Source organism: Kogia breviceps, chromosome 11 (genome assembly GCF_026419965.1).
Source record: "Kogia breviceps isolate mKogBre1 chromosome 11, mKogBre1 haplotype 1, whole genome shotgun sequence".
In the NCBI taxonomy this organism is placed as follows: Eukaryota; Metazoa; Chordata; class Mammalia; order Artiodactyla; family Physeteridae; genus Kogia; species Kogia breviceps.
Window position 1 is genome coordinate 57154374 of NC_081320.1, and position 27555 is coordinate 57181928.

The 27555-nt window shown below is 36.8% G+C and overlaps 1 protein-coding gene across 3 annotated transcripts in view; it reads left to right on the forward strand.

Annotated features, from left to right (window-relative positions):
* Nucleotides 1–579: 579 nt before the first annotated feature.
* The window catches only part of PPP4R3B (protein phosphatase 4 regulatory subunit 3B), a 65735-nt gene continuing 38759 nt past the window's right edge, over nucleotides 580–27555 (forward strand). For all 3 annotated transcript variants that reach the window (XM_059080015.2, XM_059080017.2, XM_059080018.2), the window contains exons 1-5: nucleotides 580–1168; nucleotides 2502–2557; nucleotides 12774–12872; nucleotides 21477–22100; nucleotides 27110–27187. In XM_059080015.2, the coding sequence (XP_058935998.1) occupies nucleotides 1027–1168; nucleotides 2502–2557; nucleotides 12774–12872; nucleotides 21477–22100; nucleotides 27110–27187 (999 nt within the window). In that variant the 5' untranslated portion in view covers nucleotides 580–1026. The remainder of the gene's footprint in view (nucleotides 1169–2501; nucleotides 2558–12773; nucleotides 12873–21476; nucleotides 22101–27109; nucleotides 27188–27555) is intronic.

Below are 27555 nucleotides of genomic sequence, written 5' to 3' on the forward strand. Positions count from 1 at the left end.
GACGTTACAAACACGGGAAGGACACTGTATTTTTATGAAGCGGAAAGTATGCTTTTCAATGGCCAGCCACCAAAAGCCTAACGATACACTTGTGTACAATGTTACAATCTCCTGGAGATGCACAGGACACTTCCTGAGGAGATGCTTAACTGTAACAGACTCCATAGCGAGTTTCATGGGGTTTCGGGTCGCATTAAAGGGCTAACCTCTTCACAGAAAGAGGTTTAAACTGTTTTTCTCTCACAAGCTGAAAGGGTGAGCTTCCACTAAGGAGTGCGAGCACATTTCCTTCCCTTTTGCTCAGGGTGAGTCCCGTCCAAGGATGCGTACCTCCCAGGCTTGCTTTGTGTTTTCCACAGAGCTGGATCCCACGGCTCGTCACACGCCGGGTGAAGCCAGCAATCCACACGAAGCCGAATCCGTGACTCCGCGCCCGCCGCCTGCCCAGAGAGGACTCTCGCGGCACCAGCGGAGACAAGGAGCTCGCAAGGCCCGCCCACCCAACCGAGATCCTACGGCAGTAGGCGGGGCCGAGATAGGAGGAAGTCGCACTTAGACCCACCCACCTCAGTCCAGTACCCCGCCTCGCGAGAGCACCGTGCGTGCAGAAACGGAGGCGCCTCATATTGGACTCGTCGGCCGCCGTAGCCCCTGCTAGGACAGCCCGTGCTAGCTTGCTGGAGGAGGAAGAGAAAGGCAGAGAGAATCGGGTTACAAGATGGCGGATCTGTGGTAGTTACCGCGGCGGCGGCGGCGAGAGAGCGAGCGAGCTCTGGGGGGCAAAGGGTGGGGAGGGTGGGTGTGTGCGGGGGTGAAGTGAGAGGTAACCGGGACTCCGGGCGGAAAGGTCTCAGTGGTTCTTGTTGCCTCTTCCCGCGGCTGAACCTTGGGAGCCATGGTGAACTCGGGCCTCTCCGGAGCCGCCGCCGCCGCTGCCGCCACTGCCGCCACCGTCTCTCTAGAGTGAGGGGCGCGGACGAGGTGAGCAAGGAGGCGGCGGCTGGAGCTTTGGGGACAGCAGCCACCATGTCGGATACGCGGCGGCGAGTGAAGGTTTATACCCTGAACGAAGACCGGCAATGGGACGATCGAGGCACCGGGCACGTCTCCTCCACCTATGTGGAGGAGCTTAAGGGAATGTCGCTGCTGGTTCGGGCAGAGTCCGACGGTAAGGTTATTGGAACCGTAGAATAGGGGACCATGCCTCCGGTTTGGGCACAGCCTTGGGGTTTAGGCCCTGGGCCGAGTACTGTTACTGCCACCGCTTGGGACAGCGCATTGGTTTTCTGTCTGCACTTCAGTACGGTGAAGACAAACTACTTTGTCGGGATTTATCCTCAGTCGGACGCCGATTCTCTGTTCCCCCGCCTCCTCTCCTTATTAAACCCTTGACCCCTTCCTCTCCAGTCTCGCCTCTTAAAGAGGTGGGGGGGAAGAGTGAGAGAAGAGAGGAAGTCATGAGAAACAAGGTAGTGATCTCGTTCTAGGGAACTGACCCTTCCCGTCCCCCTTTATTTTCTTATCCCATTATATGCCTGGTACAAAAGGTTTAGTGAAACTTAACTTTCTTTTTTTTTTTTTTTAAACTGATTTTGCTAACTAGCCCCAGTTGCCACAGTCGACAGGTGCTGGGGAAAACCAAAATGCACCTATTTCCTGGGGTTATTGCAGACTGTTGCCACGATACACGCACGCACAAGCACTTACACCTTCAGTCTGGGATCCCTCCAGGCTATCTTTTAGAAGGTGCTGTGAACAAGTGGATACTTTACAACCAAAACAAGTTAGGACACCAGAGCAGACTGTAAACTTGTATTCGTTGATTTATTGTACGAGTCTTGCGTGAAATATTTTAAAATTATAAAATGTACAGCCTTAAGTAAAACACCTTCCTAACTGTATCTGATCGCTGGATTTGAGCAACTGATATGTGCAGATTAAAGAAATTTAGCAGTCTTCGATTTACTTTTCACATATCTTGTACTCTTGCACTTTTTCTTTTAAGTAGTCATGGACATTTATTTTTACATGAGGTGTCCTGCTTTTTGTTCTTAAGGAGAAAAGGATAAATGCAATTCTGTATTTGTGTACTAAGTACTTAAATCCCTGTTGTCGTCCTTTGTAATTTGTTTTATTTGTTAAATTGGAAATGCAATAAAATAACCTTGTTAAAAAGAAAATTGGCTTCAGGTGGTCATTTAGACCTTAAATTTTTCATTTCAATAAAACTATAATAAGTCATCTAGTCTCTGCATATTCTTGGTCTGAATGTTGTTCTTAGATGAATTTTTTTCCTTTAAGGGTATATGGGGATAGGATGATATGTTGTACATTAAATATGAAGCCAGATCTTGAGAGAAGAATGTAAATTGGAATACATTTGATTACTTCAGATGTCTTGCTGGGGGAAGAAAAAAGTTGTTTTTTTAATGTGTATTCTGATGTTTTATTCACTATTTTATAAATTGAAACTTATAAATAATTATTTTTTTAACTTGCAGGATCACTACTCTTGGAATCAAAGATAAATCCAAACACTGCATATCAGAAACAACAGGCAAGTAATTGTTTATCTTTAATTTGAAAGACTTCATCTGTGACCAAGGAAGTATTAATCTGACAAAGATGGGAAAGCTTTTCTGACAACAACAAAAAAAACATGGATGGTAAACAGAATTACAGGCTATATGTATTTCCCTTGCAGGTTAAAAGTTTCAAACTGAAAAGTGGAAGCTTTTGTTCTGGAAGTAATTTATTATCTTTGAATTGAGCCACTGTTACTTTATTTTGGAATACAGTGTATTCATTAGTCTTATTTAACTGCAGTTAGCCAGGTATCTTCTATACCCTGTACACTAAGCCTTTTATTCTCAGTCGCATTTAAAGGAAATGGCATAAAAGAAAATTCAAAGGGGTACTCTTTAAAGCAAGGAAAGCCTGTTTGTGGTGTGAAAGTGGATCCTTTGACTCATGCAAAAGATAAAGCTTTTGAAGTAGAAGCACGTAATCCTGTTCTTTAATTGTTGTATATTTTTAATATAATAACCAATGGATATTTCATGAAAGTGTACACTGCCTATTACGCAATGTTTTCTGTTGATACTTACTGTCTTATTTGGGAAAAGAAAACCTGTGTTGTGTTTTAGTGTGCTAGTTGTCTAGTCTGGAAATGGCTGCAGTGATTCATCTTTTCCTTTATCCTGTGAATGTTTTCATTTTTATTATGAAAGATTTCAAAATTGAGAAGTACAGCGAATAATATAATGAGTGTCTGTAACACCACCAAATTTAACAATGTTAACATTATACCATATTTGTTTCAAATCTTTTTGTAGTGTTGAACATTGTCGATAGAATTAAAACTCCCTTTGTACCCATCTCATTCTATCCATTCTCCACCCTCCCTATAGGTAACCACTATTCTGAAGTTGATGTGTATTATTTCTGTACATGCTTTTATACCTTATCTGCATATGTATGTATCCATAAATAATATGTAGTCTTTTGTGTGTTTTTAAACTTTACACAATTGATCTCCTATTCTTACATGTACTCTGCAACTTTCATTTTTCACTCATTACTTTGAAGATCTGTTCATGTTAATGTAGATTTAGTTGGGCATTTTTTTAAAACACTGTATGATGTATAATATACACCTATTGTTAGACATTTGGATTATTTCTAGGGTTTTTGTGTGTGTGTTCTGTGTGTAAAGTGAACACGGCAGAGATTTTTGGAGGAAAAGATGAATTATTTTCCAATTTTTTTTGTGTGGAGTGTGTAAAGTGAATATGGCAGAAGTTTTTGAAGGAAAAGATAAATAATTTGAAGGAAAAGATAAATTAATTATACTTGCATCATCAGTGCCTACTTTCTTCAAGGTCAGTGAAAATTTAGATGCTCAGAAACAAATACTTCACACTTGGAGGAATGAAATTACATCTATTGCACAGTGCATTATTAGTAAAAGTCTTACTTTTAAACAATTGTTTTGTGTATACAGTGCATTCTTAGTACTTTGAACTATTTTTTAAATTTTCCATATTCAGTTAATAGTTTTTTCCTTTGCTAAGAAAATATTATGTCTTTTTTGATGGAGAATCAAACATTTGTTCTGTATTGAACACCTGAAGTTGTTTCCTGTACCTTAGATGTTTTAAGGTAAATTTAAGTAAATTTAATTTCTAAGTCAGCCAGGCAGATGGTTACTCTCTGTCTTTGTACTGACTTTTACCAGATAGACACTTTTGGTTTGTTTTTTTGTTTGCTTGCTTTGAGGGGAAAGGAATACCAATATTTTGTAACCATTTTGTTCTACCTTCATGAATATAAAATTCGCAGGAACTGTCTTCTTAAGTGTTACTCCCTACAAATTAGTTATGTTATGGATTCTTCTCAAATTGTATACAAGATCCTTTAGCTGTTGTTTTAACTAGAAAGATCACATTATAGCGGAGGTTTGTGTATAAAATAATCTCCCATCGTTAGTCCAGAATTACACAGTGGTTCTGTGAATATTTTTAGGAACTTTGGGACATAACTGTGTGTCATGTTACTCTGCTAGAAAATTTAAGTATTGCAGGAGAAAAATATTTTAAAAAATTTTTATGCCATTGGGGAAATGTTTTTTGTAATTAATTACTTTTAAATAGTATACTATTAGGGCTTTTAAAAAATATCTTTTTCATTAATTGAGGTACTTTTACTAAATAACATTAAAGCTTAAGATAACTCTTTGGCAATGAGAATACTCTGGAAAAGCTTTGTGTATAAGAATGAAAATCCTGTGTAAATGGAGTAAGTTGTTTTATTTTCTTTATTGTTTAAATAGACTGCACTTTTCTAATAGAAATCAAAGAGCTACATAGGAGTTATGTTAGACTTATTTTTTTTGTAATAGTTGTGTTTGTTTCACCAAAATCATGTTCAGTTTTCCTTTTTACCAGGTTACACAAATTGGGATTTCCAAACATGCTGATACTTTTCTATGTTAGAATTACGTTTTTTTAAATGTCATCATTTAAGTATTCAATAAATTCGTCTAGAAAATTACTTATTTCTAAAATTTATATGAAATATATTGATCATTAGTGGGTTTTTAATTTTAAAAAAAGCCTTGAGTGAGTTAATTAGACATTCATAGTTTATAGGAAATTTTGCTACATTAAAATACATTGAGTATAATGAGAACCCACTCTATAGCACAGGGAACTCTACTCGGTCCTCTGTGGTGACCTAAATGGGAAGGAAATCCAAAAAAGAGGAGATGTATGTATACGTATAGCTGATTCACTTTGCTGTGCAGTAGAAACTAACATAACATTGTAAAGCAACTATGCCAATAAAAATTAATTTTAAAAAATTCATTGAATAAATACAGAGGAATATTTAACATTCTTCTTTTAACATTACAATTCTAAAATGAGCTAAGTACTGAATTGTGGGTTCAAAATAAGTTAGAATGAGTTGAGTTTAGTGTCAAATGACTCGATATCAATAGGAAATCATTGATTCACATCACTTTCTTTGCTTACTGTGGGCAATATCGAAGTATTGATAGTTAATGGGAAGAAGATATACTTAACCTAAAGGAGCCAATAAACTTGTGAAGTATTTAAATAAACACTGTTAGAAACAAAAGAGAATTGATTATACAGTGCAACACAGAATAAAGTGCCTGATACATGTGTCAAAATTCTAAGTTATTTATCAATAGAATCAATCCCATTTGACTAAATCAAAAGCAGACTCAATAGGGTGTATACCTTTTATATTAAGCACAATTTCGTGTTAATTGGGTTTGGGAGAGATGTATAAGGAAGTCCTCATCCTGGGTTTTATTAGGAGATAATACATAACAAGTGAAACAGTTACAGAATAGTAATAAGATAGCTGATAAAGTGCTTTAACCCAGTCCTCATCAAGAGCCCATGAAAGCATTTCACAGATAACGCAACTTAAGGCACAGAAAGGTTAAGTTTCTTAATTGAGATTATATAGCAGGTATGCACCAACACAAAATACTATGAAAAGTAACTTTATTCCACAGACTTGGGCAGTAGAAAATTAGAGAAAGGAGAGAGTGATTTGAGCCAGTCATTGAGAAAAACTTCACTCTCCTTGGTGGTGTCTGCTGAAGGAACTGTGATAGGGAAAGAAATAGTACACCTGACACAAAAGGCATTATTAAGCCTATTTGGTTTCTATTATTAAGCCTAAGAGGTTTCTTATTTGAGAGCTTGGTTTGCTAAACAAAAGGGAGCCATTATAGGTTCTTGAGTAAGAGCCTAACATGAAAATGATACTGTGTTTAGGAAGCCGGTGTGGCAATGTCATGAATAATGAATTGGAGGTAGGGAGCGAAACAGAAGAACTTTAGGTAGCAAGACCTTTGCAATAATTCAGATCAAGAAAATGAAAGTCTGTTCCAGTAGAGAAAATGGAATTGGAAAGAAGGAAAAGAACTCCAGTACATTTTCAAGAAAGTACTGGAAGATTTGGTGAATGATTAAATATGAAAAACAAGGAATCAAAGGTCATTAGTAGTGTTTTTGAGCCTTGGGGCCACAAAAATGATGGTTCTCTCTAGAAACTGGGAAGTTGAGAAGAAAGCAGGGTTACATTTATCGTTTGATTGGAGACTTGTTTATTTAAAAAACAAAATGTTCTTTATTTTGAATAGGTAATACATTGACATTATTAAAAATCAGAAGGTGTTTATGAAGTCTCTCGCACCCTGGACTCTGTCCATACAGTTTCCCTTGCTAGAGGCCACCAGTGTTACCAGTTTCTTGTATATCTTGCTAGAGGTTTTATGCATATGTAAACAAATATGCATGCAATTATATATATATATAATTCTCCCTTTTATTGGCATAAGTGGTAGCAAACAATATATTGTTCTGTGCCTTTTTTTCATTTAGGCTTTGGAGTAAAATAAATAGAAAGGTCTTAAAATTGAACACCTAGGAGTAGAGATAGAGTAAGAGTTTGATGCAGGAGATTCTGATTTGAGAGTCATTAAATACTATTTTTAGCTGCAAGAGAGGATCTCCTTTGAGAGAGTAGATACAAATTGAGGAAAGGACAGAGCTTAAGACTGAGTTTTGTGAATTGTGCACATTTATTCATTCATCGAATAATACTTGGTTGAGTTCTGCTTATGGTTTGGTCACTAACGGTAGTTGGGTTTTTTAAAGTGCAATTGAAAGCTTTTGAAGAGTTTTCAGCAAAGAAGTGACATAATCCGAAATAGTAATATCAAACTGTAGAATTGAAGAGAGGCAATAACTAGGAGACTGGTTGAGAGAATGCAGCACAGTCCAAGCTAGAGATAATGTTGAATCGAGTTAGGGTGATGGCAGTAGATACAAAGAGGGGAGGTGGATAGATTTGAGATATATGTGGAAGATAGAATTGACAGGGCATGCTGCAGGATTAGGTGTTTGGTAATCAGGAAGAAGGAAGATCCAGTAAAGAAGAAGAAAGAATAAGCTGTTGGAAAGAATAGAGCATCTGAAAAATGTGTTGTCTTCAAACCAAGGAAGAAGATAATTGTGGTAAGGAAAGAAGGGCCAATCAGGCAGCAAATGCTGTTTCATATCCTGCCAAGAGAAAGACTGAGAATATTCTAGGTTTTGGTTAGAAGAATGTCCACTGAGATGAAGGTGGAAATGCAAATGATCTTACCGTATTGTACCTCTTAATTGGCAAAATAACCCAATAAAATTGAGGATGTTGGGGTTTAGCCTGAGAGCCACTGTGAGGAATGGACTGATGAGTATGTGAGAGGGAAAGAGGTTTATACAATTGTGAATGCTGCATTCAAATGACAGCATGAATTTGTAATGAGTAGAGTCCACTCTGACCTTGAACGATAGATCAGGTGCACAAGTAGAGGCCGTGAATGATTAGGTTGGAAAGATGTAGCAGAGTGATTGGTAAAGATGTGTTCTGGGTGGTGGTCTGGAATGGAGGAATCTTTGGGAATCAGATGGAGAGGGGGCTTTCTTCATTAGGATCCTTTTTGTTTCTTACAGTGCCACGAGGAGGTGCTTGGGAATCAAGTTGTTAAGACCTTTGCCATCTTTTAGAATTTGTTCACATTTCTTACAGGGCATAGTAACAGGAACATGGGTTTAGAGTTGGATGGATACTCTTTAATTTAAATTTTTTAATTCTGTTATTTCTAGCTATATGTTTTTGAGCAAATTTTCTCTGAACCTCATTTTTTAAATGGAGATGCTACCTAACGCTCATAATAGTTGTGAATTAATGTGTGAAAAGGACTTTAGCATAGTACCTGACACATAAGTGCAATAAGATAACTGTATTCATAGTAATCTTATAATAATCCTTATGTAGACAGTATTTTCCTCTTTTCCAATAAGGAAAGAAAGTCAAAGAAGTTAAATACTTTGCTGAAAGTCACCAAAATAGTGGAGAGTGAAACTGTGGGTGGTGCTCCCAGGTCCTCATTCTAGTTCAGGGTTATGCCCATGGTACCCAAATATATCACAGATTTTGAGAAGATAAGACACTACCACTGTAAGTAGTGTCATCATGTCTGTCTTGGATTATATGTTACACCACACCATTATTTAAAAATCTATCTCAGAAGAAGTTTAAGTCAACTACTATTAGGAACTACTAGAGAGTTACATGCTGTGTTGTCTGGTTAATCTCACTCATTTTCAGACTTTAAATTGATTTTAAACTTGTAAATTAAATCTAATATTTCCATCTTCCTTTTTTTAAGAAAATATTATTCCTTTGAAATACTTGAGCTCTTTATTAATTTTGTCGAAGTCATTGGGGGCAAAGATCGGGTTAGTCTGGCAAGCAGTAGAATCTCAAATATTTCATGACTAGATACTATTCATGTTAATGAAGTAGATCAGTATCAAGGAGAAAAACTGAAACAGATAATCCATTGGTTTGTTAGGCCCTTTAAAAATGTGTCACAGATTCCTTTGTGAATATATAAAAACTGGAGACCCTTTCCCCAAAATAGATATTATGCAGCAGGTTTTAGATAAAATTTTAAGGTGTCTGTAGACTCTGGATTAAGAACCTCTGATTTAAACAGTAATTGGCTCAAGAGTATGTTTTTAATATATAAGATTGAAAATAACCATTACGCGTAATAAAACTACACTGAAAACCTGATACAGTAAAGGCTAAATTGTCAAGCTTCTCTAGCTCATGTCTTACTCCCATCCTGGACTTGGACATAATCACCTTTTTGTTTTTTTTTAAGGACCAGACCAAATATAATTCTCCCTGCAAGCTCATTTTAAATCTGACTTTCATAGGGACATAGTGGTGATTAAGTGTTTTAGTTAGTAGAAGAAAACTCTAAGCTTTCCTTGGGTTAAACAGAGGCATTAATAGCGTCCCAAAGATATGTGTGCCACACACAGATTAGAAAAAATATGTCACAAAGTACAATGGTTGAAACAGACTTTACTATGAAAAATTGGGCTTGACTCAATCTAGGCTTTTTGGATATTTAGGAAACTGTGCCACTTGACACTTCATTCTGGTTTCGGTATTCTTGTGCCATCTCTATATTCTCTCACCTAGGAACTTTGACCCTTGGAATACACAGTTCTGAGGAGTTCTTCTTATGGGTACTTTTTTCTGAGACAGTAAGATATGGAGGAGGAGGAAAAGGAAAGATGGATTTTGTCACCCATTTGGGATAGGTACATAGAGATGGAAGATGCCTACTCTTGATGGCACTTCCCTATCCTCTGTTAACCAACTAGAGATACACTTCAGTCATGTTCTCAATTTTGACTTACCCAAAGAATTACCCAAGACCCTTGTTAAAAATAAGGATTCTTGGGCTTTACTCCAGACCTGTACCCAGGGGAGAAGCATGGGAATCTATGTTTTTAACCATCTCCCAAGGTCAGTCCTCTTTGCATTGAAAAAGGATTCTGAATATAAATTCTATTAGTTTCTGGGATTTTGACTGGCTTATGGGTAAGAGTTTACTGTTAAGAATGGGAAGGAAAGAACAAAAGAAAATGATAGGAAGAAGGGGACTCAATTATCTTAATTCAGACTTTGTTGCTTACCTCGACTTTTCTCTCAGAAGGTAGATTGGAACCAAAATGCAAAGGGCCTTGGATGCCTGGATAAATGGTTTTGAATTTCATTCATTCTGTTGTAATAGTGTTCTCCAAAATAGAATGCACAGTATGAATCATTGGAGAAGAAACCTGTTTAATGTATCAAAAGAAGAAGTTGAATTTTGCAAATATTTAATGAAGTCACATGGTCAAGAGTCAAAAATAAGAATAGTATTCTGAGAGAAGAGTAATGTTTCCATGAAAAGTGTTCCCCTCCTATTGTGAGTTATAGCCTGTATGTGCAGATAACTGTTTACAGATATTTTCCAATTTAAACTAACCTGTAACCCTAACAAAATGAGCATGTGCCTTAAAATGGGTTGAAAACAGTACTGTAAGTGCAGGTGAACAAGATAATGGTCAGACTGACATTTATGCTCCTAGTGTAATCTGTCGGGCAAGTGACAAAGCTGAAATAATGATAAAATAGATATTACAAAAAGTTTACCCTCCCCCCAAATTCAGAATTATTAAAAGGATGTCACTAAATACAGATTTGTATCTCCTATCATTTATGGGTATACTGTGCCCTAACTATATTGGGTCTTAAAATTCTAAATAATAATGATATGGAGCCATTGCAGTTTATAAACATTTTAAAATGTTGCTTATTTAATCTTTATATAAGCCTTTTAATTTCTATTTTACTGTATGTTTTATAAAATATGGCTATAGTAATATTATACTTCTGTATGTAATATGTAAGTAATTTGAGGCACGCAGTTTTTTAAAGTTTGGAAAGCACTGTTCATGTAGCTGTTTTGAGGAGGGCTCTAAAAAAACAGCTGAGGAACTGAGGAAAGAACATGGAGCTTGTATGGGTGCCCTAGTGCTTTAAGTAGAATAGACTTGTTTTTATCTCTTTTTTTTAATGGAGATCCTTACTAAAATTTTGTTTATAAAAAGAGTTCTACTGGTTTTTTAAAAAGATTCCACAACCTCTTCTCTACATGGTGGAAGGCACTAAAGATTTTTAAACAACCTGATAAAATTTTGGAATAGCTGATGGCAAATATCCCTTCCAAGAAGCATGGCCAGCCAGAAGCTAGAACACAGATTTTCAGTGTTCTTCTTACCTGATCACACAGCAAATAAGTATTAATCTGAGGCCTAGATTAATTAAGGGATGAGTACCAAAGTAATGAAATGTTTTCATTTTTAAAATTTTGTCTTTATTAATCTGGGGCTAACTTTTTTTTTGGCTGCTTTGGGTCTTCATTGCTGCGTGTGGGCTTTCTCTAGTTGCGGCGAGCGGGAGCTACTCTTCATTGCAGTGCGAGGGCTTCTCATTGTGGTGGCTTCTCGTTTCAGAGTATGGGCTCTAGGCGCTCAGGCTTCAGTAGTTGTGGCACATGGGCTTAGTTGCTCCGTGGCATGTGGGATCTTCCCAGACCAGGGATTGAACCCCGTGTCCCTTACATTGGCAGGCAGATTCTTAACCACTGCACCACCAGGGAAGTCCCTGGGGCTAACTTTTAATTTTATATAGTTTTTAATATCAGGCCATAATATTTATAAGTACTGGTCAGCTGAACAATTAATAAATATAAGGTACTTTCATAGATTACTTTTTTTTTTTGCGGTACGCGGGCCTCTTACTGTTGTGGCCGCTCCTGTTGTGGAGCATGGGCTCTGGACGTGCAGGCTCAGCGGCCATGGCTCATGGGCCCAACACGGCACGTGGGATCTTCCTGGACCGGGGCACGAATCCGTGTCCCCTGCATCGTCAGGCGGACTCTCAACCACTGCGCCACCAGGGAAGCTCCAGAGATTACATTTTTGATAATTAGGGAATAAATTTGAATGTGCATTTTTTTCTTAAATCAAAGTTTTGGCCATATTAAACTTTAATTATTATGTATTCTTTAAAAGTCCATTTCATTTAGGTGTTGCATAGTGATTTTCGTGTTTAAACTTGCATATTTTAATTTAAAACCAAACCTTAGTTTTTAATAACAACTTTTCCCTAAAAGGCATAACCTTTCGGGAGGGATATAATTAAGGACATCCTAGAAAAGCACTTATCTGAAACTGAGGTTCTTAATTTTTTTTACTATCTGCTGAACTAGGTGCTATTGGTAATACAGGTAGAGCAAGTATTTTCTGTCACCATTGTTTCACACTCCTTAATATCCTGAAGGCTTTTCCAGATTTAAAAAAGGCAAAAATAGAAAGGGTCAAACCTTAGGATAATTTTCAGCTATTAGTTAGCCTACTGGTAACCAGCTTGAAGGGAAAAATAAACGGGTAGGTGGTTAGTGAGTGGAACAGCTGACTTTCTGGAAACAGTAGGAAGTAGATGATTAGAATGTCTACATGATATTTTGGCCAAGAATGCTAGACTTTCCATTAAACATTATCTTGGTAACATGAGCTAGAGCCTGCTAACATGTTTTAATTTTTGTTTCAGAAAATTGCTCACTCATTTTCAGTACCAAAGCTATGATTTCATTGCCAGATATTACTAAAATTTCAAAGGATAACAAAATACAGTTATGATGTCATTTGAGTGTACATTAATTGCACTTACCTGAGGACATTGCTGCGCTGTTTCCTGTCCTCTTGATTTTTATTTATACTTTGTAGTTGTTTCTTTTCTGGTGTGATGATACAGAAATCTTTATTTTTAAACAGGATACATTAATTGTTTGGTCAGAAGCTGAAAACTATGATCTGGCACTAAGTTTTCAGGAAAAAGCTGGCTGTGATGAGATCTGGGAAAAAATTTGTCAGGTAAGGTTATTTTAGTAATGTTTAACTTAAGTTTGCATGCATCAAAAATAAATTCATGATTTTTTTTTCATTATATCTAAAAGATGTGTATTAGAATGTGGAGAGATAATATCTTCATGTGAGAATTTGATAACCTAACCTACAAATGTCTTCTATGTTATACATCAAAATTTTTTACTTGAAATTGTTTTAAAAGTTTAATTTTGTTTTACCACTTTAGATTTTGATAGCATATATTCATAATTAATACCCTACAAAATGTCAAGATCTTCTAACCAAAAAAAAGAGTAAATAGTTATGTTCTAAGGCTTTTAGACTTTTCTTTAATATTTGGTCACCTGCTTGCATAATGTTTATGGATAACTGTGTGCCAGACACTAATAATCAAAAATGCTTATGACTTCAACTCAGAAGGAACTTACAGTGTAGCAGGATATAGGATAGGTGGTAACTCTCAGGATAACTAGAATTTTTTTTTTAATTGAAGTATATGTTTCAGTTGTGCATTGGAATTTTTTTAATGAAGTTTTTGTTTTAGAAGTGTCAGATTTATGGAAAACGAGCAGAGAATAGTTTCTGTATACTCCTCTGCCTGATATCTCCTCCCCTCACAGTTTCCCCTATTAAATAGTTTTCCCTGTTAGTATCTTACATTAGTATACATATTGGTCACAATTAATGAACTAATATTCATACATTATTATTAACTAAATTCTACATTTATTCAGATTTCCTCAGCTTAAATGTCAGTGTTACAGAATCCCGTTTAGGGAACTACATTACATTTAGTAGTTATGTCTCCTTGGGCAAATCTGGGCTATGACGGTTGGTAAATCATAAAATTCGTTTTTACTTACTATTTTCTGTAAATGGAGATCACTGTGTTTCAGTGGTTGCCTAGCCTAATCTTCTATTACAGTGGGGTTTTTTTTATATAAATTTATTTATTTATTTATTTTTGGCTGCGTTGGGTCTTTGTTGTTGAGCACCGACTTTCTCTAGTTGTGGTGCGCGGGCTTCTCATTGCAGTGGCTTCTCTTGCTGTAGAGCCCAGGCTCTAGAGCGCAGGCTGAGTAGTTGTGGCACATGGGCTTAATTGCTCTGCGGCATGTGGGATCTTCCTGAACCAGGGATCGAACCCCTGTCCCCTACATTGGCAGACAGATTCTTAACCACTGTGCCACCAGGGAAGTCCCTTTAGTGTTTTTTGACTGTCGTTATTTCACTTATATCAGCTTTACCTCTAGGGATTCTTATCACTGAAGTTTCTTTCTTTTTTTTTTTTTAATTTATTTATTCATTTTTGGCTGCGTTGGGTCTTTGTTGCTGCGCATGGGCTTTCTTTAGTTGCGGTGAGCGGGCTTGTCATTGTGTCTTTTGTTGCGGAGCACAGGCTGTAGGCACGTGGGCTTCCGTAGTTGTGGCTCGTGGGCTCTAGAGCGCAGGCTCAGTAGTCGTGGCACATGGGCTTAGTTGCTCCACAGCACGTGGGATCTTCCAAGACCAGGGCTCGAACCTGTGTCCCCTGCATTGGCAGGCAGACTCCCAACCACTGCGCCACCAGGGAAGCCCTCACTGAAGATTCTTGAGTTAGTTTTATGGATCTGACCACAATCATTTCTTTTCCTTGGTCCTCCCAATAACAGTGCGAAACAGCGTAATAAAGTGGCCTACGAAAGTGTAGTAAGAATCTTACCATTCCATAGAAAGCTTATTTGACATATGGCTCTAGATCACTAAACTTTTATCTGGGAGTAGATGGTTTGTTTCTTTCCTACCTCATATCTGACTATGTATGCATCATGTATTGCCGGAGCATTATTAGTATACATACATATTAAAATTCTAGTTGATGAACAGTTGAAAACATTAGTAAATATGATTTTTCTTTAATTTGTACAATATACATAAGAATATAATCCTAATTGTTTTGTTAATATTTCACCTTTTTGTTTTGCCTGTTTTTAAACCTGTGGATGGTGATGGCAAGAAGGTCCTCATTTTTACCCTTTTTTATCTCATGTGCTCTCCAAGGATTGAGATTGAATTTTATGTTTGCAAAGTCTTCTGTAAAGTGAGGTGTAAGATCTAAAAAAAAGTGACCTCTATTGCAGACATACATATGCAGTTCATAAATACTTGCTGTTCTGTTCTTGATTCAATAAACTTGAACCATGAATTCATTCATCTATGAAATGGGGGGAAAAATGTTCCATGTAAATAATGAAGGCAGTAATTTCAAAAGGAAAGATTATTTCTCCATAATATTTATAAGGCTGTTCAGATTATTAATAGCAGTATATAAAGACTAACCTTTTTTTATGATAAATTAGTGAAAAGTAATATTTTATTTTTGTTTTCTCCCTCCAATACCAGCATGGCAGCTGGCACACGTGTGTATGTACTCGGTATATATTTGAAGAATGAGTGAATGAAAGAGAAGACAAACATCTTATTTAGAACTAGGGTGTTGAATTACATGTGTGCTAGAACATAAATTTATATTATGGTTAATATGTTCCAGTGACCAGCATATTCAGTTATACTTTGCCCCACTTTTCCCCTCCCCACACCTCAGCACATGCTGTTTAATATATGTTCTTGGATATATATATATATATATATATATATATATATATATATATATTCTTAATGACTTTGTACTTTTGTCTTAGAACTTTTTGCTGAAATTTGTTTTTATTCTTTTTTTTTTTTTTTTTTTTTTTTTGTGGTACACGGGCCTCTCACTGTCGTGGCCTCTCCCGTTGCGGAGCACAGGGTCCAGACGCGCAGGCTCAGTGGCCATGGCTTACGGGCCCAGCCGCTCCACGGCATGTGGGATCTTCCCGGACCGGGGCACGAACCCTTGTCCCCTGCATCGGCAGGCGGATTCTCAACCACTGCGCCACCAGGGAAGCCCTGTTTTTATTCTTTTTACTCATGTAGTTCGGGAGGTCCCCAAGACCACTCACAGGTTCACTAATTCACTAGAAAGACTTAGAGAACTTCACAAAGCTATTATATTCATGGTGCAGTTTATTACAATGATATGATTCAGGTTAAAATTAACATTGGGAAAAGGCACATCAGGCAGAGTCTAGGAGAGTTCCAGGCGTCAGTATCCAGTTTTCTCTTTTTGGTATAGTCATGCAGACAGCACTTAACTTCTTACAGCAACAATGGGTGGCAACATGTACAGAGTATTACTGACTAGGGAAGCTTACCCAAACCTTTATGCCCAGCATTTTCATTGGGGTGTTAGTCATGTAAGCAGGCTGACTACCCATGTGGCTGACTCTAGTTTCCAGCACTCCCAGAGGTTGAGCTGATACTGTGTGGCCCAAGATCTCCTCCATAAACCATCCAGTTATCCACACATGTATGTGGACTGTCCGGCATAGCCCAAGGTCCCCAGGTAAACAAAAATACTCCCAACAGATAGGATATTCAGAATGCTTAGAGGTTGACTCTCAGGAGTTAGGCAAGGTCCAAACCTTTCTTAGGGCAAGATTAGTCCTTTACTGCAAAGGTCACCCTTGGCCAAGACTCTTAACAGCAAAATGGTCATATTTGTCTAAGCATCTACACTTAGTGTAGCATTTATATGACAGATCAATAGTATCAGTATGAATATGCCTAACATTTGGAGGAGTCATTCTGGGCTAGGAGTAGATTTAAAGAAACAACTATTCTGTCCTGTAAAGCCATGATTTACTTTTTATATTTTTGCACTATTTTGACTGCTCATTACCCTCCTTGATCTACCACAGTCTGTACCTTATGGTAAACTCATAGAGAACTCTTTAGTATAGAAATTAGCTGATGGTTAACAGTAAGTCCACTTATTCCTCATGCCAATCATTTTCTATCAACATTACATGCTGAGGAGGCTTTAATTCAGTTTCCTAATACATTTGATCATAATATCAATATTATCATAAGGCTTATGTACATGAGGTAGTTGGATCAACAGTGGCAATGTTATACCATATTGCAGTATGGTAGTAGATGTAACCTGAAAAAAGTAAGAGTCAGTAGCTACTGGCACGTTACAAGAATCCCACTCAGTCATTAATATTTGGTCCAGTTCATCATGTTGTATGACAGTGTCTCCCAGGGTGGTGTCAGCTCTATCAAGTAGACTTACAGACTTCCATTCGACCTTATTGAGTCCCAGGAGCAGTGGTAGACTTGAGAAACATATGGCTTCACCCTTCCAGGCATCTGTTACAATTGAGCTAAGAGAATATCATCTCTTACTCTGAGCTTTTCTTAAGGCACCAGTGTTAATATTGGATTTCCTTCATTACATTACCTATTTATTTATTCCTTTGCCCTCTGTTACCATTTCTCCTCCCCATTTGTCATTGATTTTTATGCAAACTTTTCCACCTTCAAAAGGAATGTTAGGTTTGGCCACTCTGCTGGTCTAGCAAGGTTAATTTTTTACTGCACAACTCAGTACTGTACTTTTAAGATCTAGCCATGTTGCTGAGTATACATTTAGTTTATTGCTCCCAGCTACTGTGTGGTATTCAACAGAACCATACGTTGTATTTTACTTTTTAATTCTGGGAGGTCATTGCTGACCTTTGAAAGAACAATTTCAATAAAAAAAACCTATTTCTTTGTCATTTCTTAACCCCTTATAATAAGAAAATAGAACTCCTCTCTGAAAAAGATTGACAGCTCAAAGAGCAATAAGTATCTTAAGGGGAATGGTGAATGATGGAACAAAAGAATCATTGGTGGGAGAGAAATTACAAAAACAAGGGCTAAGGGACTTCCCTGGTGGCACAGTGGTTAAGACTCTGCACTCCCAATGCAGGGGGCCTGGGTTCGATCCCTGGTCAGGGAACTAGATCCCGCATGCGTGCTGCAACTAAGAGTTTGTGTGCCACAACTAAGGAGCCCACGTGCCGTAACTAAGGAGCCTACCTGCTGGCAACTAAGACCCAGCACAACCAAATTAATTAATTAATTAATTTTTTTTAAAAAGAGCTAAGATAATTGATACATATTGAGCTCTTAGCGTAAAATTAGAAGTACATATGGAAGTTCTAACCTCAGAAAATGGTAGAGACATTTTCTTTGAAACAGATGAAGGAATTGGATGAAGATAAGTTGTGAGATGGAAAAGAAGAATGTTGGAGGAAGTTGAGTACTGATGGCATCTTTTTTTCTCAAAGGGAAAAAGTTCTCTCTTATCAGACTTAAAGGGGAGAGTATTAGTGTTTGACCCTTGAAAAGGGGAAAAAATTAAAGCAGTAGCTATAAGGGACTAGGATAGGAGTGTGGAAAAGAGAAATTTTCATTGAGAAGCCTACTGATAGTGTGGACTTACCATGAACCTTATCACAACAAAAGTTTGGTTTTTTTCCTTAATGCTGTTTTCTTTTAATTTATTTATTTTTGGCTGCGTTGGGTCTTCGTTGCTGCCACGGGGGCTTTCTCTAGCTGCAGCGAGCGGGGCCTACTCTTGGTTGCAGTGCACGGGCTTCTCATTGCAGTGGCTTCTCTTGTTGCGGAGCATGGGCTTTAGGCACATGGGTTTCAGTAGTTGTGGTGCGTGGGCTCAGTAGTTGTGACTCGTGGGCTCTAGAGCGCAGGCTCACTAGTTGTGGTGTATGGGCTTAGTTGCTCCGTGGCATGTGGGATCTTCCCGAACCAGGGCTCGAACCCGTGTCCCCTGCATTGACAGGCGGATTCTTAACCACTGCACCACGAGGGAAGCCCCCTTAATGCTATTTGACCAATATTGGAGAGGAGGGGTCTGTGCTCAGCAGAGCCTCTCAGGGACCCAAGTTGATAGAGAATTCATTTTAATACTTCCATGATTATTGCAGAGTGGGAAAGAAAGGTGGCAAATCAGAGCACTGGTTTTTGAAAGCTCTTCCCAGAAGTTATACATGGCACTTTTGCTCACATTTTATTGGCCAAAACAAGTCACACAGCTACATGTAACTTCATGGAAGCAATGAAGTCACGTGCCACAAAAGGGAGAGAACCAGAAATATCTGGTGGACAGCACTATTGTCATCCAGGTAGACACTTGGGTTTATGTGCTATTGACAGATCAGATCAGTCAGGGTTACGTTCAGGATGAATCCAGGAAGCTTGTAAGGGATAATACTAGATAACGAAGAAATAAACATGCTGTAACCTAGTGGTTACATGCGTGGTTCTGGAGCTGTGCTTTTATTCTTAAACATATGCAAACTATGTTCATTTGAAGTGTAAGTTAACTCCTGGTTTCCTTTTATTTGTTCTTTGTAACCTCTGATTCTTCTTCCTTCCTCTCACACTATGTTTTCTCTTTTCTCTGGTTAGTGTCAGAGTCTTCTGGCTTTAACTGTCACCCTAATACCAAATCTCTATCTTCTGTCCTATTCTTTTTCCAGAGTAGTAGGCCCACAGATTTAATTGCCAGCTGGATATTCAAACACCTCAAACTTAATAAAACTGAACTCTTACTAACATTCCTCTCCCACATTCCCAGTTTGTGTTAAAGAAGCCATAATCTTCCCAATGATGGGTTTAAAACTATAGGGTCATTGTGTTTCCTTCTCTCTTTTGTAGCTATCCCATATCTGTCCCAACATCACTATCCAAATTCAGTTGTTTATGTAGCCTTTGGAATAACACCCTAATTTATCTATATTTTCAAATTTGTCTCATGCAGCTGATGCCAGGTTAATTTTCTAAAGGACAGTGCTGCACATTCACTTCCCTGAACAGTAATACAGGTGTTTTAGCTTGACTTTTCATGATCTGGCTAGAGTCTGCATTTCCATTTTTGCTGTTTGCCGTATGCATGTCACATATTTCCATTTCTCTGTCTCTGTGCTCTTCCCCTTGCACTTTGAGTACCTTTATCTCCCCTCAGAATCTTACCTATCTTTGAAGGTCCACTTAAAACCTCAGATGCCACTGCTTTTTTTTCTTTTTTTTGAATTTCATTTATTTTTTTGTACAGCAGGTTCTTATTAGTTATCTGTTCTATACATATTAGTGTATACATCTCAATCCCAATCTCCCAGTTCATACCACCACCACCCCCGCCACTTTCCGCCCTTGGGGTCCATACGTTTGTTCTCTACATCTGTGTTTCTGTTTCTGCCCTGCAAACTGGTTCATCTGTACCATTTTTCTAGATTCCACATATATGCATTAATATATGATATTTATTTTTTTCTTTTTGACTTACTTCACTCTGTAGGACAGTCTCTAGATCCATCTACGTCTCTACAGATGATCCAGTTTCATTCCTTTTTATGAAATGCCACTGCTTTTATGATTCCTTCCTTGTATTCTCTGCTCACCCCCACCCCAAGAGCTGGAATGTCCCTTCCTCTGAGTTTCCAAGGCATTTTATCTGAACTGTTCTTATGACCTTGTTACTTATATTTTCTTTTATATTTATGTGTCATCCTCCCTAAGCCCAGCTACTCTGTTGAGAACTCAGAAGTAAAAGAAATACTCTCATTCCTCTGGGGAAAAAAAGTATCTTGTAAGCATCAGTATATCCATCTACTTTTTTCTCTGAGTTCTTAGGTCTTTTTTCATATGTTGCTTTGGTGGATTTGGAAATTTGTGGAACTCTTTCTGCTTAGGATATTCGGGACGTTTTAAGGTGGAGAAGAGAGGATGATTGCACTCTTGGATTATGAATTAGAAAAATGTATGAAAAGTAAAGATCTAAACATTGTTTGTTAGAGTAATTCATTATAGAAAATTTGTTAGCCATGCTTTTCTTGAATCATAAAGTAGTCAATCTGAATCATAAAGCAGTTCTTTATTCATTATGTTGTGATTTTTATCTAGATAATACTTGGAGGCTTTATCACAGATGTTAAATGAACGCCAGTTTTTAAAAGAATAGACTTTATTTATTAGTCTGTTTATCAGCTTCAGGCTCAGAGCAAAAGCAAATACTTTTCCAAAAGTGAATTTCAAAAGTATTTTGAGGAAATCATATTTTCTTACTCTTGAATATACAAGGAGCTGGGTTTTAATTTGGTTTGAACTCAGTAGTGTCCTTGTTAAGCCAGTGTGATGGTGCTTTGTCATACATAGTAATTTTGGGGGACCAACAGAAGAGTTACTTTCTGCAAAATTCACTCTACTAGGTAGAGTGAAGAAACAACTGCAAGTGGTTATTACATAATTTAATATCAAACATACATAACATTAGCTGAAATATTCACATTATTAGGGATCAGAGTTAACCTCAAGTTGTAAGTTGGGAAATTTAGAGGTGAAACCATCTGCAGTCAGTAACTTAAGACTCAGATAACCGACTCTAAACTAGTTGTATTTTCCCCCTCTAGACTTCACTTTTAATTAACAATGACTGTATTAGTATTGATTCCTTGAAAGTATTGATTTTTACTTAAATTCACTAGTCAGGGGACTTCCAGCAGTCTAGTGGGGGCAGGGGTTCAATCCCTGGTCGGGAACTAGGATCCCACATGCTGTGAGTCGTGGCCCAAAAAAAAAAAGAAATTTATTTTTTTTTTTTAATTCAATGATCAGTGATTTGATTCCCAAAATTCTGAATTCTTTTGTATTTTAAGGTAACCAGCTGTACTTGGATATTTTTAGGTTCAAGGTAAGGATCCATCAGTGGAAGTCACACAGGACCTCATTGATGAATCAGAAGAAGAACGATTTGAAGAAATGCCTGAAACCAGTCATCTGATTGACCTGCCCACATGTGAACTCAATAAACTTGAAGAGATTGCTGACTTAGTTACCTCAGTTCTCTCCTCACCTATCCGTAGGGAAAAGCTGGCTCTGGCCTTGGAAAATGAAGGCTATATTAAAAAACTACTGCAGCTGTTCCAAGCTTGTGAGAACCTAGAAAACACTGAAGGCTTACATCATTTGTATGAAATTATTAGAGGAATCTTATTCCTAAATAAGGCAACTCTGTTTGAGGTAATGTTTTCTGATGAGTGTATCATGGATGTCGTGGGATGCCTTGAATATGACCCTGCTTTGGCTCAGCCAAAAAGGCACAGAGAATTCTTGACCAAAACTGCAAAGTTTAAGGAAGTTATACCAATAACAGACTCTGAACTAAGGCAAAAAATACATCAGACTTACAGGGTACAGTACATTCAGGACATCATTTTGCCTACACCATCAGTTTTTGAAGAGAATTTTCTTTCTACTCTTACATCTTTTATTTTCTTCAACAAAGTTGAAATAGTCAGCATGTTGCAGGTAAGTAAAGTGAGGTGTTCTTCATAATTTTGTTTTCAGATATTTATTCCCCTTAATAGTTAAGCTGGTGTTCATTCCTTCGTTTTTAAAGATTTGTTTACTTTAACTGTACTATCAAGCATAGAAAACAGGGCTTTATCTCATAGTTTTCTGAAGAAGAATCATTTCTTAATGTGACCTTTTATATTTCTAAATGTCCCATCATGCAGCTGGGTTTTGTTTTAACTTTTTGTTTTTTGCATTTTAGAAAACTGTGGTAGAGCATACGTGACATAAAATTCAAAATTTTAACAATTTTTAAATGTACAGTTGATAGTATTAAGTACATTCACAGTGTTATGCAGCCATCACCACTATCCATTTCCAGAACTTTTTCATCATCCCAAACAGAGGCAGATGTTTTTTTAAATATTTTTTATTCCATTTTGTGAGACCTAGTTATTATTGGGGATATGCGTGAGTGCTTAAAGCTTCCAAAATAATTCAGATGTGCAGCCAGAACTGAGAAACATTCATTAATTTTCAGTAAATTACAGTCAGATTATCTGCTATGTGAGGTTGATTTTATTCTCTCTCCTTGAGTTGTAAAGTAGGAGTTTTATACTATGTTTATATCACGTTAATCCTTTATACCCTAACAGTTTGGTAAGCATGATTTTGAAGATTTTGCTTTACTTGTGATAATATACTAACAGTTTCCTGCATAACTGCCTTTGTTATTTACACATCAGTCACTAAGTTTATTGAGCTGCTACTATATAGTACTTAGTGTAGTTAGTGGTTCTTAAGTTATGTCTGTGGACCCCGGGAGTACCTGAAGCCATTTCAGAGAAGTCTGTGAAGTTTTTCCTTTTCCAACTTCCTGCCACCTTGAGGCTGTATTTTCTTCATATACTTCAACCAAAACAACATATCACAACAGATTGAATGCTGAAGGAGATTTGAGAATCTAGCTGTCTTCTGTTAAGCCAAACATTAAAGAGATTTGCAAAAATGTAAAACAAAGCCACTCTTCTTTCTAAATGTTTATGATTTTGGATGATACAGTTGTTTCTCATAAAAAAATATTTATACAAACATAGCTTATTTTTTTATGAAAATTAATGTTTTTAAGCATCTCAGTTTTAATTATGGTAAATACTGATAAATATAACCCACATAATAAAAGCTCTTCGGGGTCCTCAGTAGTTTTTAAGTGTTTGAAGGGGTCCTGAGACCAAAAAGTTAAGAATGTCTGTTTTAGTACTTACCTCTGAGATTCCATTTCATGATACTTCCAACAATTATTCACTATTATAACTTTACATTTGTATAGGGTTTACTTCCCAGATCATTCTTTCATCAGGCAGTTTTTCATTATTCCACAGTAATAAGTGTGAGGCAAGTTGGACTTACACATTAGGTTCCATTTATAATACATGGGACCCACTTTTTAAAACCATACTGTACAATTCAGGGTGCCATTTCACTTGCTGACAGAAAAAGTTATAGTCTCAGCAGACTGGAAATAAACCCACAGTCAGTGTAGTTGATATAAAGGACCCAGTGACAGAAGCTCAAGTGTAGCTTTCAAATGACTGCTTTTGACTTCAGAAGAGTTGCCAAATCCATAATAGTAAATCATAATGCTTTTTATGTTTTGAAAATAAATTATGCAAACTAATCTGTAAATATTTATAACTTTCTATGTCATACATTCTGTCATAGGTGGTCTATTTGTGAAAGTGATATAAACCAAGTTTTACTCATTTCTGGTCCATGAGAGGCATTTTATGAAATAGCCAGATACAGTGAGCTACCTGTTGTTTACTTAAGGTTTACCACTTCGTTACCTCTGTGCCAGCCATTATGCTGAATTCTCTTTTCAACAGTGTGTGAGAAGAAAGCAAGATTATGGCCATTGGCCTCTAAAGGCTCATTTCCTAAAGCCCATCTCTGAGATTTCCCTGCAGGCATTAGATGTTTCCACATACCCATGTGGCTAACTAGTATGCATATCTGTAGCTTCTTAAATAAGTATTAACCTGTTGTTGCATTAGTTACATAGGGCAAGTAAAAATGTAAGAATTTTATCTAACTCGACCAAAATGAGGTAGTATAAAACTACATAGATAACTCCTAGCCTAAATTAGGTTAATTAACTGAGAAATTATATGAAAGCAGTTAGGGTGGTCACTCCTAGTATGTACTCTAATACATGGTGAGATTATTGTAACCATGATAGGGACATAAGATTTTAGTTAACCTGAATTTTATACCTAATTGCAGTTCAAAACCCCTTGTGTCCAGAATTGAGAAATATACTTTAAAATGTTTTATAAATTAAATTCCCAAAAGCCAGTACATTGAGGTTATTTCCACACAGACAGCTGTAGAGTTAAGATCCTTTTCAGAACAAGAAGTTTTAACTTCTCCCTGCATTAGAAATGATTAAGGACACGTATCTCAAATGTTGACATTTTAGCATGTTAACATAAAATTTCACTATTCCATAGATAAGAGTTGAGTGAAAAACAAACCCAGTGGGATCAGTGGTTTAGTTATTTTTTGACATATTTTGCAAGATTTCAGCACTGAAAGAGAAATTTCTAACCTTTCATCCCATTAATTTAATATGTAAAATCTTCCAACACCATTAAGAAAACAATTTTGCAATAATATGGTTTTGTTTTAGAGGTTTTTGGACTCAAGTGTAGGATTTAACATATTAAATTTTATCATACTGGACTTGGCCCATTCTAGTTTGTGTGTATATTTCACTTTGGTTTGATTCCTCCTTAGGAATCTATCCTGTGTATTTTCTGTTGTGGGAGTGACAGAACTTCATTATGCAGGAGACCAGGATTCTAAATCCATCTTTATCACTAGCTAGCTTCAAATAAATCCATTCTTTGGGATGGACTTTTAAAATTAGATTAGGCCATCTTTAGGTACTCTCTGAAAAGCCCCATCTAATTTTAAATTTCTGTGTCTACGTGATCCTTTTAGAATTTTTAATGTTGCATGGGTCCTAGGTTTGGGATTTTGGTTTTGTGTGCGTGCCCATTTTTACATCATCGCAAAGAAAAAAGTTTGATTTCAGACTCTTTAGGAGCAGCTCCTCTTTTCCCTTTAAGGTTTTGTTATCCAAAATAGTAAACATGCACAATTTGACTTAAAATAATTATGATTTATGAAAAGCTCTTAAAATGAAATAGAAAAGAAAAACTAAAGTGATCTAAAGAAACTAATTACTTGAAGAACCAGGGATTTAGGGGAAATTTTCCAGCTATATTTATGATAGGCTTTAAGCTACTAATCATTGCTTCCTTAATACATTGGAACAGAGTGCTTGTGTAGAATAAATCAAAAATAATGTTAGAGGGGCTTCCCTGGTGGCGCAGTGGTTGAGAGTCCACCTGCTAATGCAGGGAACACGGGTTCGTGCCCCGGTCTGGGAGGATCCCACATGCCGCGGAGCGGCTGGGCCTGTGAGCCATGGCCGATGAGCCTGCGCGTCCGGAGCCTGTGCTCCGCAATGGGAGAGGCCACAACAGTGAGAGGCCCGCATACCGCAAAAAATAATAATAATGTTAGAGATCAGAAAAAAAATAGACTAGGAATCGGAAAGCATTCTCCTAGCAGACTGTAATACTTGAAATTGCTTCTGTAATACTTTATGCAGTTCTAGCCATCAGCGAACAAATAATGAGTCATATAAGAAGAATTTAAATGGGAAATTGCATTTATCAAAGAACTGTAACTATTTTCCTATGAAAAGATTCTGAAAAAGTTAAAAATCTTTAGACAGGAAAGGAAGATTTAATCTGGGAGAGGTGCAGGAAGATAAAAATTTATAAAAGGTATAAGTTGAGGTAAATATGTGCTTATTCAACAAAACCTAAAATACTGAGATGAAAAGGTGATTTGAGGGATAAGTAAAGATTATTTATGTAATTGAACTCTCTCAGAAGGTAGATGTTTCAGGCCTCCATACATAAGATCCAAAAGGAGTCAACTAAATAACAAAATGAACACTATTCTGAGTCAAAAAAGGGGTTATCTGTCAGTGATGTGTCTTTGAATAGCTCCAAAGGATGTTTAGCGGGAGGAGAGCATGTTATATTTTCCATGATCATACCTAGTGCTTTTCATTCATTTTTTCATATATGTTCTACCTTATTTCAGAAAGGCTTTAAGGGATTGATACCACTTCATGGTTGATTTACAGTAAGAAAAAGGGCAGGTATATTAGCTATATCCTTTATATGTCATGCTTTGATTGTATTATCAACCATGCAGTTATCACTATTACAAATATTTTTAGGTTACGCTATTTTAATTAAAATTATTCAAATTATATTTCATAAAAGTGAATTTTGAAGAGTACTGAAACTTAAAAGCATAACTTTCAGCACGTTTTGATGGAAATCTTCTCTAAAGTGAATTTAAATTTTCATGTCAGTTTTTCCTTTGTAACTTAATTCCATATTTATTATAGAAAATTGGAAAATACAGATGAGCAAAAAAGAAAATCACTCATAATCCATCACCAAAAAATAATCACAGTTAACCTTTATAATCTTATCACTGCCAGAATTCAGTGTTCTTTATTGCCGTGTTTGTAACTCTCATTTTTCTAATCCACTGTGGACTAATAATGAGATCTTCAAACTTGTTTGAATTATGTTTAAATTAAGCATAAATAAATAGACCCTGAAAGGGAGCTAGAGAAGCTCTCGGTTAAGGTAAATAGAGTTTTCATGCATGACCTCTATAATATCTATTTTTTGTTTTTCAAAGAGTTTATAGTTGAGGTTTGATTAAACAAGGTATTAATATGTCTAACTAATATTGAATGGTATAGTCAGATTTTGAAAATTATAATATGAATATACCTGGAATTTTAGGTTTTGTAATGGGATTGTTCTTAGGTTTTCAGCTACTTTTATTATAGTTTGTGAAATCATATAAATGAGTATAACTTTATACTTTTATTAAATTCATAGTAATTATTTTTTCTCATGTAGGAAGATGAGAAGTTTTTGTCTGAAGTTTTTGCACAATTAACAGATGAGGCCACGGATGATAATAAACGACGTGAATTGGTAGGTTATTTATTATTGAAATTCACACCCTTAAAGAGCACTTACTCTTTTGGCATACACAGCTTTTAATACTGAACTTGTTAATTTAAGAGAAAAATTTTTGTAATTAGTATGAAAGATATAAACAGATGACTCTTGAGCAACGTGGGTTTGAACTGCACGTTCCACTTAGACACAGATTTTTTTCAGTAGTAAATACTACAGAACTACATGGTCCAGGGTTGGATGCGGAACCACAGATATGGAGGTTAACACACGGGTTTTTGACTTAGTGGAAGGCGGGCACCCCAGCCCCTGTATTGTTCAAGGGTCACCTGTATTTAAATTATACTATAAAATGATTATTAGCAAAGTTTCTAAAACGTACT